This window comes from Scardinius erythrophthalmus (assembly GCF_964197995.2).
Source record: "Scardinius erythrophthalmus genome assembly, chromosome: 2".
NCBI lineage: Eukaryota > Metazoa > Chordata > Actinopteri > Cypriniformes > Leuciscidae > Scardinius > Scardinius erythrophthalmus.
Genome location: NC_138222.1, coordinates 11032982 through 11053559, shown reverse-complemented (window position 1 = coordinate 11053559; position 20578 = coordinate 11032982). Strand labels below are relative to the sequence as shown.

Sequence of the window (20578 nt, the reverse complement as noted above, 5' to 3'; positions counted from 1 at the left end):
AACAGTACCATCTTGTGGCAGGTCAAATTTATAGCAGCCATAAACCCGAGTGCGTGGCGCCGCGCAAATAAAAGCCTGACAATGCTAAATGTTAAAATTATACAATGCTATAATATAATTCACATATTAAAGTGTGGCAATAAATTAAATGTAACAATTATATTAATACTAATTATAAAAATACCAACAGAGTTGCTTGATGCAAGTAAATGGTGGTCTAAATATTTTATGGTTTCTATGCTGTTTATATGGCAGAATATATGATCATGTAACATAGGCTATAGGCTTATTTATATATATAAAATAGTAAATGGACTTGTATAAAACCTGTAGAGTAGTGGTCAAACATTCCGACACGCAAAGTGAAGCATTCACGTGACTGGAAAGAAAGCAAGGCTTCGTATTTCATTGATCATGTGTTTCTCTGAAAACAATACGCGCTCTGGCACGTAGCTTGACTAGCTTCATGAGAAATTGCGCTGCGAACTCGATACATGCTTTGAAGCTTCAGTGTCATAAGTAACATGACAGATGACAGGACCAAAAATGGACTACACAGCGCAATTCACTGCTGTGGCTCATGAGAGCCAGAACTTTTTCGTTTTCACCAAATGATTTTGCCGTCTTGCACTCACCTGCCCTTATGATGACGAGACCCTGAAGTCACTTTTCTGGATCGGGGCAAACTATTATCATCCCGTCGACCTCCCAAACACCAAAGAACTAAACTGGAGAGAGGTCGTCATTAAGTGTTTGCAGAGTTTTGCATCTTGATCCAGAGAACAGCCAGACCCAGAGCAAACCTCTACACCAACGACCACGGAGAAGTCACTTGACTTCAAACCCCCTGCGGCGAGTGAGCCAGAGCCCGTGGACAAGAGCATACCATCACCCCGGAAGTGGAGTCCTACCTTGGATCTGACCAGGGATCTGAGCCCGTGACACCAGCGGCCGAGGGAACGGAAGTGGAGGACTGGCTGATAGACTTCGATGGGGAGATATCAACTACCACCCAGTATCAGAATCATCTTTATTGTCACAAGGGAACTCTGTGACTGTATCTGTGTGTAAGCGCAACAATATGAACTGGGATTTATTCTTTGCGGTATCCTGTGTGGACTGCATCATAATTACAATCAGCCTCTCAAGTTTGCTTGCATCACCACCACCACCACAATGCTGGAGATGCCCTGCCAGGACGTCGAGCCGCAGGTCATGCAACCACCAGCAGCACCTGTCCAAGAGGATACTGCGAGCTGCCACCAGCCTCGGATCGCTTTGCTCCATCTTGGCCTGTCGACCTGTCGGCTCCGTCTTGGCTCCTCCCACCTTCGGCTCCACCAGAGACCCTCGTCCCACCCTTGGTTAGTCGTCACACCTCTTCCGCCACGGACTTTCGGGTCATTCGCTGAGCTCTGTCCGTCCACAACTTTGTCTGAAGCAGGTTCATCCTTCCTGTCGATATCGCCTCTGTCCTCAGGTACTCTGGCATCTCCTACGATGTTCGTCGCCGCGACATCGCTTGGGTCTCCAGAACCAGCGATATCGCTCAGCTCCCTTGACCCTCTGTCTGGGCCATCGGATCCACCAGCTCTGTCTCCGTCGGTCGTCGCCCAGATGTCAAAAGCCATGCCAGCAACATCTTGGCTCCTTCCTCGTCTCTGCTGTGGGCTGTCAACACTAGAGAGCTCTGGGTCTGTGCCACCAGTAACTCTGCATTGTTGCCTCCTGGGTCTCGTCGTCCTACCATCACAATCCCTTTGAGTCGTCCTGCCGTCACCATCCCATCACCATCATCTCGTCCAACTCCAAAGCCCCCGGTGGCCCTCCCTCTGTTGTTCCGTCAGGGGGACATGATGTCACCATTATGTTCTGTTAGTTTCTGTTTTTGTGAAAAGACACATTTGTCACGTGTCCTTGTGCAGATTTCCGCCACTCATCTGTCACCTTGGTTACCGTCATTATTAGTTTATATATGTCAGCTGTGTTTAATTAATTATCCTCATTTCTGTTTAGCTCTTAAGTTGTTCCCTCTCCTGCACTCCTTGTCCGGTCACAGTTATGTTATTCGTGTTTGCTATCTGTCTGCCTGCCTTCGGGAATAGTATTATTAAAACTATTGTTGTTTAGAACCTTCTTTGTCTGTTCGCCTGCAAATACCCCGTGACAATTTCAAACTGAATGTAATGTTTTCAGACACTTAACTGTATGTTAATTGTAATTAAATTAAATCTGGTTGCGCTTTGGCTTGACCTTGCCAATGCCTACGGTTCAATACCTCATAAGCTAGTTGAGACTGCCTTGGATCAACACCATGGTGGCATATGCGCAAAAGAAATTAATGGGCTAAAGTGTTTAAAGCTTAATTTTTCGTCAGGCACTAATTTGCAGACTCTCATTAATCTACGCAGTTGCTGGGTTCACTTGTTTAAAGTGTAAGTTGCAGGTTAACCACCACAGCCAATTAATGTGTAAATTAAAGTGCTCTATATGTATATATTTAATTATTTCTGTCTTAAAATGCGTTAAAATAACATTTATTGGGGTTTCTTCAAAGGTAGCGTGTTTTTTCAGTAACTAGTGATGACGTCACAAGAGGAACTCGCAACCCATACTCTGCTAGATTCCTACTGTATTATGGCTATTTGGAGAACGACTGCGGATGTGGGAAACCATCAAATTCTGTATGGACCACAGCCCTACAATTTTTAACTGGTCAGGCGTGAGAGAGGGGAGCCATGGCACTCAAAGAGTTATTAATGCTTGGTGTGAGGAGAATTAGTGGAGGGTTGGCCAGGTGAGTAACATTAGCTACGTTAGAGCTAGTCTGGTGCAAACTTAACCCGGATGATATAACGGAACAAGCGAGTCTTTTCAAAATATTGCCGTCATGTAGAAAAGCAAGGAGGGACAACGACTGAAGACATTATTTACTTACAGTAAGTCAGTCCAAATCAGAGCTGCAAGCCTGCAACGTTAGAGATGCACACACTGCACAGGCACCAATCGCTAGTCTCATCGACGCCTCAAACGTCATGTAATACCCTTCCTCAATCCACGCGTTATCAATTTCTCACGATTTAAATTAGCGATGTTTATTGTCAGAAAAGAAAAAGAGAGATCGATGTCCCCATCACTGTGTTTGTGTGGGCTATCAGCAGTGGAGAGTAAGTGCTGCCGTGAGGTGAACGCGTTTTGTTTAGTGGAACAGCTCGACCTGCGACCGGCTGATCTGACGTGCCTGAACCCGTTTGTTTTGCGAATAGCTTATTCTCATTTCAGGCAGGATCACGGTCCCCTGAAGTCAGCACACACGAGTATGTTTACAATGGAGTTATTTTATCCATAATTTTTTTTTATCAAATAAAACATACAACCAGCTTTTCTGAAGTTATGTAAGGCATCTATAGCTGCTAGCATACGGTAACTCTACTAGTGAGTTCCTCTTATGACGTCACGCCCCATCTAGTGGAAGGGAGCGGGAGCGGTTAAAACCACTGTTAAAAGTGCCAACTTTTCATATTATATCAGCATTTTGGTATAAAAAACAATGGTGGGCAGTTCTTATCTTTATGTTTAATAAACACATTGCATTACTTCGTGAAAAAATTAACCTGCAACTTACACTTGCAGCAATCAAGGCAAACAGATCCGAGAGAAATTTTACATTTCAAAAACAAAACAAAAGGAAGGAAAGAAAAATAATGTGTGGGCTGATCCGCACATCTCTACTGTAAAATAACACACCATCTGGATCCAACACAAGAGAAGTATTAGTAATAGTAAAAAATTGTGTATTGAGCAAGTTACCTAATAAATTTCATAATCCAATGAGTGCTGAACATTAAGTGGCATGCATCTACCCAAAATATTTCACAACCAGAACGGAACTAACATAAGGGATAATCCACGGCTAGGTGTGCATTAACAATTTTAATGCACGATGTGGAGGCAAAGAACCACCTGACGTGAAACGAAGACTGCACTTTACCCTGCAAAAATTACCCTGCACTTGTACTTTTGGTATACTAGACTTGTATACTTCAAGTCTGCTAAATTGGAACAACTAATTTTGTACTAAATGCACTTTAATTGTGGAGAAGTAGTGCTGAAGTCCAAATAAATATATACTTAAGTATACTCGATTGTGATAAAGTGGAACTGGTACACTTTAAATATCTTGCATGCATTTAAAGAGTGATATTATACAGAGATAATGATATTAAAACTCATTTTTGGCTTAATATTAAGAAATGTGCATTGTGTAATAAAGAAATAGTCCAAATAAAGTTGAATTATAATTTTTTATCAGTAAGTCTTAAATGATATGTCAGTACATATGTTAATGGATTTGAAGTATACTGTGTACAGGTCGTTAGATCTAGCATTCTGCCCACTTTATACACACACCAACTTTTTATTTATTTAAATTTGGTAAATAAATGTAAAAAAAAAAATTGGTATAAAGATGAATCCTAGGATGCACTGGGACACACCCTAAGTGATGTGTCTGAGTTCCTCTTGTGTTTCAGGTCTTTCATCATTATACTCCCTCAGGTGACCCAGCTAGGGTTGAACAGACCCTGACTTGTGTCCCAGCAGCATTAGCCCACAAATCACTCCTCCTGATCCACAGCCATCTAGATCCACTAGCCCTCTCAGCAGTTTCCATTGTAGACTTAATAGAAGTAATTTCGTAATTACTTCTATTGTGTTTTAAATCTACTGCTGAATGTATGGATAAGCATTTATGGTATACTAAATATTTTTTATTGTCAGTTCTAATGAAACTTGTAGGTCATGTATTTTAATATATTTGTAATTACACCAAGTTTGTAATGATAAAGTTGCAATTTAGTACCTTTAAAATATAATGTAATATTAAAATTTATATAATCTGCAGGTACAAATAATAGTTTTTTATATATATATATATATATATATATATATATATATATATATACTTTTTGGTGTACATTACAAGTGCACATTCAGTAACAATAGAGCACACTTTTTTTTAGCAAGGGAAGTTTGGTTGATGTACATGGCATTTGGTGTGGTATCCATGAGTGCAGATAAATATTTTGAAACATTGTGTAAGACACTGTACAAGGAATCGTCAAAGAGACAGTTTTATTATTTTCTTATTATTGCTAGTACCCATGATTAATCATCTACTGTATATAATGCTTTTCACTAGAATCTGCAGCTGAGTGAAGATGTGGCTGGAGCTACTTTTATGGCTGCTGGAAGTTCTGCTCCCGAATTATTTACTTCCTTAATTGGTCAGTTTTGTTTTTCACTACCTTTGATTACCTACCTCCACTTGATTGGTTATGATTGGTTAAGATGTGCACATACTACTTTTTATATATTACATTGCAAAAGTCCTGTCCTCAATACTGTGATGACAGATTGATGCATTTTTTTTACAAAATGTTTACCTTTTTTTTAATAATTTACTCACCTTCATTACAAACCCATTGAACACAAAAGGAGACATTTTAAATATTCAAGTTGTTATTTTCCATACAATGAAAGCATACAATGTCAAATGCAGTATGGCATGACTTTCAGTCAAGCTTATGTTGAAACTTTAAATACACTATAGACATTACATTATAGTATGACTTTCTTTTACAATATATATAAGTAATTTCCTGTAAATCTGCTTTGAAACAATGTGTATTGTAAAAAGCAGCACACAAATAAATAAGAATTGACTTGATAAAGTTACCAGGGACTGTCAAGCTCTACTGAGGACAGAAATATAAGTCCTTATTTACTGAAAATCTCGTTCAAATGAATATATAGTTACATTTTTCAGTTTGTTACCTTCAAACAGTTATTATATTCCTTCAGAAAAATAGCTGAAACATTCTTCAAAAGTTAATCCTTTTGTGTTCTTTGGATGAAATGTATACAGGTTTGGAACAACATCAAGGTATATTTATCATAGGTGCTCTTTATCAAACTAATTAAATCGCTAAACTGTGCATTTTTACCAAGTCCATTGAGTTCTTTTTTATATGTAATTTAAACCACATGGTAAAATGTGAAATTTGTTTAATGATCAATGTAATTCCTCTGCCACATATTGTTACCATTGTTCGTGTGCTTGATGACAGGTGTATTTATCACAGAGGGGGATGTAGGCGTAGGCACCATTGTAGGGTCGGCTGTCTTCAACATACTGGTCATCATTGGAGTGTGTGGCATCTTTGCCCGTCAGGTAGACATACTGATCTAATTTGACCTCATCATTCATTCCTCTCAGCTTATGAGAACATTTTAGCAGAATCATAAAATTGTGTGAAGCATAAAATTGAAGGTACAAATGAACTTTGCGAGAAAAAGTCAGAATTGTGAAAAATAAACTTGCAATTGCAAGAAAAAGCTGACACTTGGAATAAAACACTTGAAATAAGAATATTGCCACAGTTTCTTGTGTGTGCATTTGTGCCCTAGACGGTGGTCCTTACCTGGTGGCCTATGTTCAGAGACTCGTTGTACTACATCTTCTCAGTGTTGGCCTTGATTTTGGTGAGTATATGGGTACATATGAGAGAGGACAAAAGAGAAGAGAAATAGTATAAAGCAATTTATATTGTTTTATTAAGGCAGGGTTTTGCAAATGGGTGTTCATGAGGGAACTGCAGGGGATTCATGAGTCGATGAAAAGCTATGAATTAATTCAACTAAATGTAACATCGAAATAACCAAATTGGGCTGTAGAATTCATTGAAATAAAACTAAATTAGCAATATATATTATTAAATCGAGATTATCAAATCGAAGAAGTTCCCTTTTGAGTGGAACTCAATGCTGCGTAATGACTTTGACGCTATGGGAACACTTCTGCATGAGCCGGTGTCTGAAGCACGTGTGGAAAAAGACAGTCTTGATTGGTCAACTGCATGGTCAGGTGACATAGCATCAGTGTGTAACTAAGAACATAAATAGATGCCTGAAATGCACATCACCAGCTTCTCAAGAGAAGAAAGCCAGGCAGATGACACATATGCAGAGATTACGGGTCCGCAACCAAATAAGGCCGAAGGAAATGTTGAACCGACGGGTGTTCCCCTTTCTTTCTCTCCTTCCTCCGACTATGTACAAACAATGATCTCATCATTCTTTTATGTATCTTTGTATCAACAAGTTTCTTACATCTTTCTCCCTGTATCTAAAAAAAATAAGTTATATTGACAGTGCTTCTAGCCATCCTCCAGACTGTGTTGTAACTGGCTGATTATTGGCTGTGTTTAATAAGCTCTCTTTTTTAGCACTTTCCTCTCAATTTTAAATGCTAAATAGGCATCAGGATCTTAGGAGTTTTAGATGTACGTTATATATATATATATTAGTATATTCATGTGTCTCATTTTTTACAGCTGAGGCATATCTGCAGACCTCGAGTTCCTTCCTGTGGTCTTTCCATAGTTCTGGAAGTCTTATCAGAGGCTCTGGTTGAGCCCTTGGAGTCAGACTCAGAGAAGTTTCTGACTTTGCTTAAGAGACAGAGCAGAGAAAGAGCAGATGATAAGAAAACGAAGGAAATGATTGTGGATTTTAGGAGGGTCGTTAGGAGCCTTCCTGTTCCTATCTACATTGGAGGAACATCTATTGAGGTCATCCCTAGTTTCAAATATCTGGGAAGATACATCGACCATGACCTAACCTGGCATACTAATGCCATGAGTATAATAAAGAAGGCCAATCAATGGCTGTACTTCTTGAGGAAGCTCAAGAGGGCTGGGCTGGGCACCACAATCCTTACATCCTTCTATAGGTGTGCAGTGGAGAGTATCACCACGTCATGTGTTACTGTGTGGTTTGGAAACTGTTCTGCCACAGACAGGAATTCTCTGCAGCTGTCTGTGGTGAAATCGGCACAGAGGATTATTGGCAGCAGTTTTCCAACAATTGAGGATATTTACAGTAGTAGATGCAGGGATAGGGCTGCCAGTATTATGAAGGACTCTTCCCACCCTGCCTATGGGCTGTTTGCCCCACTACTCTCAGGAAGAAGGTTGCGCTCCATCCAGGAAAGAACAACTAGGCTCAGGAACAGTTTTTTTTCAGAGGCTGTTCGACTGACAAATTATTGCTCTTCTGCTCTGCGTGCAATAATATAGATACGTGCATGTGTAATACAGTTTCGATGTTTTTTTGTTTTGTTTTTTAATAACAGTATTATTTAGACATGTTATGTGCAATAATATTTTACTATTTATGTCCTAATTTAGCACTAATTATTGCACTGTTTTTATTCTTGCATTGCCTATTCTAGTTTGTTATTGCTATTATGCTATTTATTAACGAAGCTGCTTAGACATACTGCCTAGTTTCAAATGTTTTTATTGGTTAATGTTTTTATTTTGTTTTTTGACCGGATCCTTAGTACTTAGTTTCGTTCCTTCGTGTAAAAATGAGTATGGAATGACAATAAAAGACCCTTGAACCCTTGAACCTTGAGAACTGGAGATTTGCAGGCCCTTTCAGTTGCCCCCTCCTGCTTCGTTTTTGCCCCATGGACTAGTCAAAGTTCTATTGTACCCGAGATTGGGTTACGTTACATAGGTGCTGTTTTCGATCGCCAATTCGGTCATCCTTTAAGTCTTTTCTCCTCCACCGTTTGACTTGCAAGAGTAAGAAAGGCTTTTCATCTCTTGTCCCCAGTCAGGATTATTCCTTCTGCACACATTTATATTGTTCTTCAGTTGGATGGATTTTACTCCAGGATTCAGGTCCTTTTGGGTATAATCTTTCTTTTCTGGCCATAAGGTTTATAAAACGAAAGTCACAGCCTTATTAGTTGGTCGTTTCTCTTTGCTAATGAGGTGCGCAGTGCTAAGAGTGTGGTAGGCTTAAGGTGCACCATTATGAAATGTTTTGTGCTACAACGGGCTGTCCCTTTCTGCTCACATTCATGGGTTTTATTCTACAGTATATTGAATTGTATTGCAAAGGAAGGATTCTTAGGAATCTTATAGAGGCTAAAAGGTCTGTGCGTATCCATACTTCACAGCCTAATTGCCTTAGTATCTTCCAGTCTTTGTGATTCAAAAGGTGTTCTCTGTGGAGAGGTTTAGCCTTTATATTAGGTTAAGTTCCTTTTCAGGTCTGTGAAGTGCACAGTATGTTTCACCTCCTGGCACCCAGGGGACTACCTTCTTAGAGAAGTACTCTAAGATTGTGCCCTTTCAGTCTTGACAATGTCAGTTACCTGTGGGACGTGGTAGGCTTCGTCCTTGGGGTAATGAGGCACACTCTGCATGGAGTGTACTGTGTACGTCTCTTGGGGCTGTTTTTAGAATTAATATCCCTTGATATGTTTGAGCTCTGGCAGGCTGGTCCTTTCCACATAATCATGGATGTTTTTTGTTGAATTGGATTGATCCCAGGCTTTGACTCCTTTGTGTTAACCCTCTGGGGTCTGATTGTGTTTTTGGGCCCTGGTGAAGTGTTGACATTCCCTGACGTGTGCTTTTTTAAGTTGCTTTTAAACATATTAATGGCTAAAGTCTCATTACACTGTATTCAGCACAAACTGGGCTACAATAATATGTGAAAAACATGTATGTACATGTTTGTATTTTGGAGAAAATAATGTTTATGAGTGGTTATAGAAAAATAAGATTACAAAAAACAAATTAAATACTTGTCCACAAGACTTCTGAGAACTGGCTCTTGTAGCCTAGAGTTTTAACTTCAAAATGATGTGAATATCATCCTGCCTACTCATTCACATAAAACAATATTTTGATTAAAATTTTGTAAGAGACTTTTTGTTTATAAAGGCCATATAGGCATGAATGATCATGAATAATGTTTTGATTCACACCTGAGGAGATTAAAACCCTGCCCCTAATGAGCCTTTCAGTCAGGTATGTGACTGAGAGGGAACTACAAGGAAGAAAGTGAGGACAAAAAAAAAATTTAATAATTATATACATATATATATATATATATATATATATATATATATATATATATATATATATATATATATATATGAAGAGTTCAGATGCAAAAGCCTCTAAGTGCCATCTGAAAATTTCTTCTAGAATGGTCATTTTTATCAAGCTCGTATATTTAAGTTCAGTAATTACACTTAAATGACAATTAATAGGTAATTTTCATTGCCATTTATTTATTCATTTATCTATTCATTTATCCATTCATTTAAATTACTGAACTTAAATATACGAGCTTGATAAAAAATAATCATTCTAGAAGAAAATTTCAGATGGCACTTAGAGGCTTTTGCATCTGAACTATATATATTTATTGTTTGTAGTTTATTCGAACAATATAATACAAATATAAATAAAGGTTAAAGGTAGCCTGGCTAACGTCAGACCTCTTTCTCATTGAGACGTGGTCTGGGAACCACATTTTCATTTTCTCGTATTTGAGGCGTGGTTTACGAATGCCCAGAGCCGTTAATTGGGCGCTACGAATGTCTATCAAATGCGCCTGTACGTAGCTCATAGCCAATCGTTACAATTATACCAGATGACGTATGTAGAGCGGCAGAAATTCGACGAGGAAGAAGACGAAATAAACTTGCGTTCTAAACTACTTAGAACACTATCTAAGGCTGCATCGAAAGGTAACTTCGCGTCTGATGCCATGTTGGATCCATAGATATATAAACAAACTGCTTCGGTGTGTCGCATAGACGTCATCATCGTCTTGCTGCTCCCTCCCCGTTCTGTGATTGGTTCCCTTTTTGAGGGGAAAATCTGGTCCATGGTGTCCAGCTGCGCGCAAGGCAGCATGGGGAAACCCAGGCTAGGTTAAAGTCACATTTTGAGTACACAGTCATACCTGGAAACAAATCATGTTCAAATATTTTAAGGAATAGTTCACCCAAAAATGAAATTATATCATCATTTACTCACCCTCAAGTTCTTCCAAACCTGTATCTTTTTTCTGCTTAACACAAAAGAAGATATTTTGAAGAATGTTTGGATTAACTTGAGGGTGAGTAAAGGATGACAGAATTTTCATTTTTGGGTGAAGTATCCCTTTAAGTGAACATCACATACCTGGCATTTCCAAGGCGTTTAGTGTTTCTATGAACTGGAGAAAATACGTTCCTGATTCTAGTCAGTATGTCCAATGTGTGCCAGTATCAGGTCACTGTGATTCTCAAATCTGTGAAGAAAAAAAAAACCACTTGTGAGCATACTGATAAAAGAATCATAGCAACTATTGTGTTAACATTAATATAATGTCCACTCTTTACAGAAAACATGATTTTTGTGATCTCATGCATATTATTGCACAGTACGTGAACAAAATGTGTATATTATATTTTATATTATATATTTAGCATATGAGCTGAAGTTTGCTAACAAAAGCTTCATTGATGTGGCAGTAGACTATTTTATAGTAAACCCTTCATAATCTATCCAAAACAGGTCAACGAAATCTTGTCTAAACCTTCATATTACGTATATCGTATTATATACATATTATAACATATAGTATAACATATTATATATGTTTATAACGCATTATAACATATTATATCGTATTTATGTTATATTATGGAGCATATAAATGTTAATTTGCAGTTTAATATGATGCTTATACAAATAGATTTTATTTCAACATATTTCAGTCGATTTCACTCATCTCAGTTTAGCAATATAGTTTGGGAAAAGTTCATGTAAAAATTGTATGTTTACTAAAGTAGTATGTGAAGTAAATGAAACTGTGCATCTGCGCCATTCATTCACACAGAGACATGCATAACATGCAGGATTCATATTTAAACAGTGTTTTTGCAGTTTACAGACACTAGTCCATATCGCGATTAGAATAAAGAACTTAAGAATAAAGAACTTACCCTTCACAATCCTCAGCTGGGTCCTTTGCTCCTCAAAATGAAACTGAAACCAGTTTTGCTCTTATTCTGAGGTCAATTATTCCAGGATTTTTCCTCACCACGTCCCAAGACGACGTAGTACATGTAGATGAAGTACATGAATCTGATTAAACTTGTGGGCGTTGACACTGTTTGCAGATACAGATTACATAAACAGAGAATATTTGTTTTTGTTTTGAATTCGATCATTTAAAAGAAGAAACTTAAATGTTTATAAAGATATTTGTGCGCTGAGTTTTGTTTAATTTTAAAGATGTTCTCCTGAAAAAAGTTCACGGAGACCGAGACAGCAGAAAGCACACCCTGTTTGTTTTTGTTTATTTTACAAAAGCACAATGTTTTGTTTTGATTGTAAGTGAACACATACAAAAGTAGACCTTTTACAGTTTCATATAACCATAAATGAGCATTTTAAGTCGATTTTGCTGCTTGTGAAGAAAATCCAGCAAAACACTCTGATTCGTTGTCGACCCCAGAGGGTTACACTGTTCTTTAGACCAAAGGGTTTGTGCATGTGCATACTTCACTGCCTTGTTGGTTATGTATTTTTTCAGTATATTTATTCCCATAGAGTTGAGTTCCACTCAAAAGGGAACATCTCAGGTTATGTATGTAACCCCATTCCCTGAGAAGGAATGAGACACTACTTCGCTTTGGCATACTTCACGCAATGCCAGAAAACATCTCCCTTCAGACAATTAGAATCTGGTGACATGAATTTCATGCGTCTATTTGTGGTCTTAGTGACGCGCTGAAGCTATGTCACGTGATTATGCTGTTGGCCAATTGGGACTGGCGTTTTCCACTCATGCTTCAGACACAGGCTCACTCAGAAGCTTTCCCATAGCATCAACGTCATGATGCAGCGTCTTGTGCATTGTCAAGACATTTCCATCATTTTACCAATATTTTGCCAAAATAAACGCTTGAGGTTCTGTAATGTTAAAAGCTCGAAGGTTTGAGCATTTGAAAGTAAGGTATTTAAGACATAAATATTTGTATTGCAACTTGTAGTGTTAGTTGGTTCTTGTAAAGAGTGAACCCGAATGTGTGAATACTCTTAAACGGAACTGTTTCCAAAATATTTCTTCCAATCATTATGTCATATAAAATTTGTTATATATCATTTAAATCAAAATAAATCACTTACTAAAAAAATGATTCGTGAAGAGAACCGTGAACTTGTGAATGTGTCATTAAATTATTGAAATATTAACTTAAGATCTCAGGGAACACTTAAAGTAAATATTTTACATCTTAGGGGTTTGACTGAAAAAAAGTTTGTGAACCCCTTAAAAGTATTAAGACTCGATAATGACGGTCAGCGCATCTCTAGATTTACTTCTGTGGAGTTTTAATTAAAATTATACGTGAAGAATTCATCATTAAATTCCAGTCATTTTACCCCTTCATTTGTCCATCTTTCTCTAGGTTATCTATGATGAAAGAGTTGTATGGTAAGTCTTGTAACTGTATGTTTCTTTTACACCCATGTCCACATGTTCAAGCAGAGTATAGTCTCATTATTTAGAAGCATTAGAAAGTTAATATATTTATACTTATATGAGATATTTTTATATATGAGAGTTGTATTCGCTAACAATTTTTGTATCCATTGTTATAGGTGGGAATCCATGCTTCTGATCTCCATGTATGGAGTCTATATCCTTATCATGAAGTGAGTATTAATAATGCTGTTCTCCATTGCCTTTAGAAAGCATTCAGAGTAGTATTCTATTCATGAAGTAAAGTATTCCTCCACTTTTATCACCCTTTTTTGGAACATTTTAGAAGATTTTCTATTAACATGCAATGAAGTTTTCGAAAGCATAACATTCATTTTGCATTCATACTTTAGAACTATATTCTTTCAAATGGTTATTTCCATAGTAAGTACTCTTTAATAGTATGCTAAAGCATTCTTCTTTTGCATGTGGGATATCAGTGTATTAGACACATCAGAGATATTAGAGTAATTAAAGGTACACTATGTAACTTTTGGCCCTCTTGCGGTTAAAAACAAAAATGCATGCATTTTGTGGAAGAACATTGTTTTGGTTGTGCTTCGGTTCTGCGTGACTGTGCAGATGAATATAGTTATCCTACTGCTCATAATACATTCACTACTAGGCTTAGATTTAACCAGTTTAGATGGAAAGGATCTCAAGCTGACTAGCAGAAGACGTTACTGCAGCTTTACCCATTAATAGACACGCTACTTCCTTGGGAATAAATTCCATCACAGCGCTACAACAACCATAATGAAATGATCCTTCACAATAGATAATGCTTTACAATCAACTCTGTTAGAGAGCTATATATGGCAATTTATCTGTTCAATAAAATACCTTTCTCATCTGTTGAGTAATACAAACACAATCTCCGCATCGCTTTTACAACATTTCAAATCCCTCAGTTCTCGCCATTTATGTTGATTCTTGTTTTATTACGAACTCTGTCAGATTCTCTTTTTCCCAGCAGACTCTCCTCTGTTCGGTGTTATTTTGTAACACATCTGATTCTCCGGAGATTGGAGATTTAGCTGCTTCACATCAAACTTTCTCGCTCGTTGTGAAACTAACCTCTGCCACTCACACACCAGACACACCAAAGTAGCCGGAGCATCTTATCTCGGATATAACGAGACACACACGGGCGAGTGACGCATGTATGCAATTTCCCATTAAAACCATCCCGACGGGCCTAAAATATATAAACTCTTATAATAGTCTAACCATAGTGAATCAGAGTAACACAAAACACATTTTGAAAGAAAAAATGATGTATTTTGAACAAAAAAAAGTGACTTAGTGTACCTTTGAGTTCTTTACAACATTTGAGAGAACATTGATATTATTTTCAAAAAGTGTCAAGTCTTATTAAGTTTTATTAGTATAGCATTCTTAACAAACCATACTCTTTCAAAGCCAAAGGCTAATGTGTTATGGAAAAACTCCCAAGATGGTTAGGTTTGAGAGGAAGAAACCTTGGAAGGAATTAAGAAAGTGTAACATACAATCCTAGAATTAATACTGGAGTCTTTGTCTGGTTCTAAATCCCAAAAGAAGTTATAAAATAATAGCCTTGACCAAAACGTATTTTACACAGACCTCCCTCTTGCTTCAATCATATACCTTTTCAAGCATCTCTTCTCTTTATTGCTACGGGTTAAGAATGTCCAAGTTCAAGCTAATACATGACACCTCTGTCCTCCATATGAGAGAGATGACCCTGTTTCATTTACTGTTTAGAAAGGAGCCTGGATGAGTTACGGTGTTGTACAGACAACACAGCTTCTAGAGAGATAAGGATCTTCTAGATGACAACAGTCTTCATTAAAGACCTTTTAAGGCCATTAGGGGAAGCTTGAGCTGTCAGAGACTGAGATAAACATCCCTGCTCTCTGTTTTATTGGAGGAGGGAAACTAAAGCATGTTTTGATGCAGAGGTCTTGATAATACAAGAGACTCATACAGATACAACAGCCCATGTTGACAATGTGAAGAGTATGTTGTGTTTTGGAGGCTGGTGTGCTTTATGTCCCCGTCAAGTGATACGTTTTAAAAAATATATAGTTTGAATAGCAATGAATTTTAAGAATTTACATTTGTGCCACACAAAGTTTCACCTAAAAATGGGCTACATAATTTTGGGCAACAGCTTCACGACAGGTAAGTATGCATGTAAGTAATAATGAAAAGTGCTTAAAATATCTGATGAAATTAAGTGAGATGAACAAGAACTAATAATTTTCACAAAAAACATCAAAATAATGCTCTTAGACATTGTATATAATATGTTTTTAGCACTGAATACGAAATCTGTCTTCCAGCTTTAGAGATAAAGCACAATCAAGAATGGCTAAATATATATAAAGAACAATTACAGATAGTGCTCACCAGGTACTCAAAACTGTCTCACTAGAGGGTGCTAAAATCATACCAAGAGAATGAAGGCAAATCAGGGTTGAGGATATATACTACCAGTCAAAAGTTTGGAATAAAAAAGAGTTTTTAAATATTTTTTCATTATGGTAGCATAAGTCTCTTATGCTCACCAAAGCTTCATTTATTTGTAAAAACTAATATTGTGAAATATTAGTACAGTTCAAAATAACTGTTTTCTATTGTAATATACCGTATTTTAAAATGTAACGTCACATGATCCTTCAGAAATCATTCTAATATGCTGATTTAGTGCTCAATTTATAATAATTGCTGTTATTATTATCAATGTTGAAAACAGTTTTACAGCTTTTTAGGATTCTTTGATAAATAGAATGTTCAAAAGAACAGAATATTTGAAATAGAAATCTTTTGTAACATTATAAATGTCTTTAAAAGTTATTTTAAATTACAATAATATTAAACACTATTAGTGTATTTTATGTAAACACTATTATTACTATTAGTTATTTGTGATCAGATAAATGCAGCCTTAGTGAGCATAAGTCTCCTTTCAAAAACATGAAAAACTCATACCGACCCCATACTTTTGAACAATAGTGTATATTTATGTAATAAAATGTAAATGTATAAAATATGACAAAATCTAGTCTGTCATAAACAGAAACTCAAACTGTTGGTTGATTTAGCCTTAAAGTCGTCATGAAACAGAAGTTGCGATAGCCTTTTTTTCCTTATTGTGACAAATCAGAGTGAAACAGCTTCTACAATAAGAAAAAATGTAGAATGGGATTTGATTTTGTCCATGGGGAATTGATTGGGTGGTTGTGGTTTGCTATTGGTTTGGCTCATGTGAGTGACAGGTTGTCCCGCCCTCGCGCCAGTAAACACGTCATCAGTGAAGAGAAGTCACTGCAAGAAGAAGTTATTTTAATCAAAGACTACAAGGCACATGAATATTGTGTTACAATGATGTGTACGGATAAATCACTTATAATAAATACAGCAATATTCCATAAAAAAATTTGAATTTTCATTTTTGATTTCATGGTGACTTTAATCTCATTCGCAGGTTTAACCGTCAGATTGCCAGCTTTGTCCAGAGATCATGTGGTAGTCCAGCTCAGTGTTGTGTCAGGAGAGAAATGCCCACAGATAAAGAGGGTGATGAAGTGGGAGTCAATTGCAACACCTCCATGGTGCTGTTGAAGAAAGGTACTCATGCACGCATGTCTTTATTTTCTATAGCAGGAATGCAGCACTTCCAAACTGGTGGTTCTTCTTAATATGCATTCATTTTCTGTGTTGTTCTCAGCTCCAGCAGACTCAGGGCAGGAATCTCAAGTAGTGATGGTGGATGAGCTGCTGATCTTGAGACCACACCAGCTCTCATTCCCGGAGGCTGGGCTGCGTGTTATGATCACTCCGCATTTCTCCCCACGTACCCGTCTGTCTATGGCTGGACGCATGCTCATCAGTGAGGTGAACTTGAATTTTTTATGTTACCTAATAATACAGATATTTAAATTCCAGGTTAATTTCTGAATTTGTTTATTTTAAATTTAAACATACTTTGTTATATATATGTGTGTGTGTGTGTACAGTTTATATGGGTCAATGACATGTTGTGCATATTTTTGTGTCCAAGTGCATTATTTCTATTTAAAATAATTTGATATATTCATGACATTTAACAGTATCACTTAAGTCTACCTATTTAGCATGAATTCATTTTTAGTTCATTTAAATAATACACATTATTTTTTGTTTTGTTATCTTAAATCCCCAAAATGTCAGGCGGTGCAACTATCCGAACAAATGGACAGACTAAGAAACTATTTAAAATGGTGTCTTAATAATGAAAAAATATATATATATATATTTTATAAATATCATTTTAGATTTGAAATCTTTCATATAAACAAATAAAAAAAAAATCAGTAGTTTTAAAGCTGTTGAGATAATTGAAAAAAATGTGTACAGCAATTTGTATGTCAGGGTGGCACAACTGCAAACATGGCTCTTTTATTATGAATTGACAAGGTAATAACAGTAAACATGATAACGAATCATCCAGAGGAGCCCAAATGATCCTTGTGGCAGAGTGAAGAGATTTGATCTCTCAAAGAAAAGATCTCTCTCAAATATGGGTAAAAACGTACTCGGTTACTAACGTAACCTCGGTTCTCTCTAGAAGAGGGAACGAGTACTGCGTTTGAATAAACGCTGCGGGAAAAGTCTCTTTTCACGAAATACTGAAGCAAAATTATCCTTAATTTTCATATTTGTAAAACGCATTGCAGCAGTGCACAGCCATGGCGAGACGGCTCGCTCACTCATTGGCTGTTCTGCGGCAACTGCATGAGCCTATCGAGCGAGGGCTGATGCAATATCAGACCAATGAGAGCGCTTCGCGCGCTCCTCGTCACATCCCGCCGAAACGGGTGTGGCCATCCCCTATAAAAGGAGCTCGAGTAGGCTGATTCAACTGGTTTTCATCGCCGAAGCGAACCAGAGCGAACCGCGCGCACGGCAGGGAACGCAGTACTCGTTCCCTCTTCTAGAGAGAACCGAGGTTACGTTAGTAACCGAGTACGTTCTCTTACGAGAGTTCTCTCGTACTGCGTTTGAATAAACGCTGCGGGAACCACTTGTAAGACGCCGTGCGTGCTGGGATGAGAAAACACCGACCACTGGAAGCTAGTCCAGGTATACAGTGCATAATCACCCGGTAGACTCGGAGAGTCTGGAGGGGGGGGGGGGGACAACCACCCTCAGATAGCTGCGTCCTAAGACGCGGTATGACATCACATAGGCAGGGGATGGCCTGGCTAATGTGGGAAATGTGGGTCTTACGCAAATTTTTGCCCAGATATATGCGCCCTTAGGCGCGAAACAGCGCCACATAGGCAGGGGAAAAACCTGGCTGATGTGGGAGATGTGGGTCTTACGTAATTTCGCCCAATGGATGCGCCCTTAAGCGCGATACAACGTCACATAGGCAGGGAGAGCCTGGCTAATGTGGGAAATGTGGGACTTACACACTTTCGCCCAAATAGGTGCGTTCTAGACGCGATATAACATCACATAGGCAGGAGGGAGCCTGGCTAATGTGGGAAAACATGGGTCTTACACAATTCTGCCCAGAGAACTTCGGCGGCGCTGTGCGTCTGCGATATCAGTGCCGTGTTTAGACAGCTGACTCGAATACGCCGAAAACACTTGGCTTGCAAGTGCGGTGAAGTATTCGGTGGCGTTGTGCGCCTGCGAAATCAGTGTTGTGGTAGACAGCTGATACGGCTAAACCGAAAACAACCTGGCCTGCAAGGCGGGAACTTCTAGGTTGTAGAACCTTATGAATGTAGACGGCGAGGCCCAGCCCGCCGGCGTACATATTTCCTGTAAGGAAATCCCGCTAGACCAGGCCCACGATGAGGCAACGCCTCTCGTGGAATGCGCTCTAATGCCCAACGGGCACTGAAGGCCCTTGGTAGTATAAGCCATTGTTATGGCGTCAACCACCCATCTGGACAGGCTCTGTTTCGAAACAGCCGTTCCCTTGGAACGTCCACTGAACGAGACAAAGAGCTGCTCCGTCTGTCTGAAGGCAGCGGAGCGGGACACATAAGCTCTTAACGCCCTAACGGGGCAAAGACAGCTCGAGTCCCCTTCCTCGTTTGACCCCGGCAGGGCAGACAGGGAAATAACCTGAGCCCTAAACGGAGTGTTGAGGGATTTCGGCACGTAGCCGTGCTTAGGTTTGAGTATGACTTTGGAGTCATTGGGCCCAAACTCCAAGCACGTTGGACTCACAGAGAGCGCGTGCAGATCGCCTATGCGCTTCACCGAAGCGAGGGCCATCAAAAACACCGTTTTGAAAGACAGATGTTTGAGGCTAACAGATTGGATAGGCTCAAAGGGGGGGCCTTTCATGGCTGCCAAGACCGTAGAAAGGTCCCACACCGGGACTGAGGGAGGTCTGGGGGGATTCAGCCTCCTAGCTCCCCTGAGGAAGCGGATGACTAAATCGTTCCTACCCAGTGACTGGCCTGGCGTTGCTGTCGAGCACGCTGCGATAGCCGCCACATAGACTTTGAGCGTGGAAGGGGATCTGCCCTTATCCAACAGCTCTTGTAGGAAGGAGAGAACCTCCGTCACCTCACAATCGAGGGGTGACAGGCCCCGAGCTGTACACCAGCTGGAGAAAACCGACCACTTCGAGGCATAAAGCCGCCTGGTGGAAGGCGCTCTAGCCTGAGTGATGGTGTTCAGCACTCCATCCGTGAGGCTAACGGGTAACCGTTGAACGTCCACGCATGAAGGGACCACAGCTCTGGGTGTGGGTGCCAAATCGAGCCCCTGGCCTGCGAGAGGAGATCTCTCCTCAATGGCACTGGCCATGGAGCGGAGTCTGCTAACTGCATCAGGACTGGAAACCAGGCTTGGTTGTCCCAGAACGGTGCTATAAGCAGTACTGGGCATTTCACTTCCCTGACTCGCTCCAGCACCTGAGGTAGGAGGGAGACTGGGGGAAACGCGTATAGCGGGCAGTGCGGCCACTTGTGGGACAGCGCGCTGTCGTTCTTTGAAAAGAACACGGGGCAATGAGCGTTTTCCGGGGACGCGAATAGGTCCACCTCCGCTCTGCCGAATCTCTGCCACAACAGCCGGACTGTTTGTGGGTGTAGAGACCATTCGCCCGTGGGAACATTGTTCCTGGACAGCCTGTCTGGACCCAGGTTGAGTGTCCCGGGCACATGCACCGCTCTCA

The 20578-nt window shown here is 39.2% G+C and overlaps 1 protein-coding gene across 1 annotated transcript in view; it reads left to right on the top strand.

Moving 5' to 3' along the window:
• The window catches only part of LOC308686120 (sodium/potassium/calcium exchanger 3), a gene marked incomplete at both ends in the record, with an annotated part of 53679 nt that overhangs the window by 20449 nt on the left and 12652 nt on the right, over positions 1 to 20578 (top strand). Inside the window, 7 exons of the mRNA XM_081358506.1 lie at positions 5201 to 5285; positions 6129 to 6232; positions 6469 to 6543; positions 13334 to 13359; positions 13527 to 13580; positions 16880 to 17022; positions 17123 to 17289. Of these exons, the coding sequence (XP_081214632.1) occupies positions 5201 to 5285; positions 6129 to 6232; positions 6469 to 6543; positions 13334 to 13359; positions 13527 to 13580; positions 16880 to 17022; positions 17123 to 17289 (654 nt within the window). The remainder of the gene's footprint in view (positions 1 to 5200; positions 5286 to 6128; positions 6233 to 6468; positions 6544 to 13333; positions 13360 to 13526; positions 13581 to 16879; positions 17023 to 17122; positions 17290 to 20578) is intronic.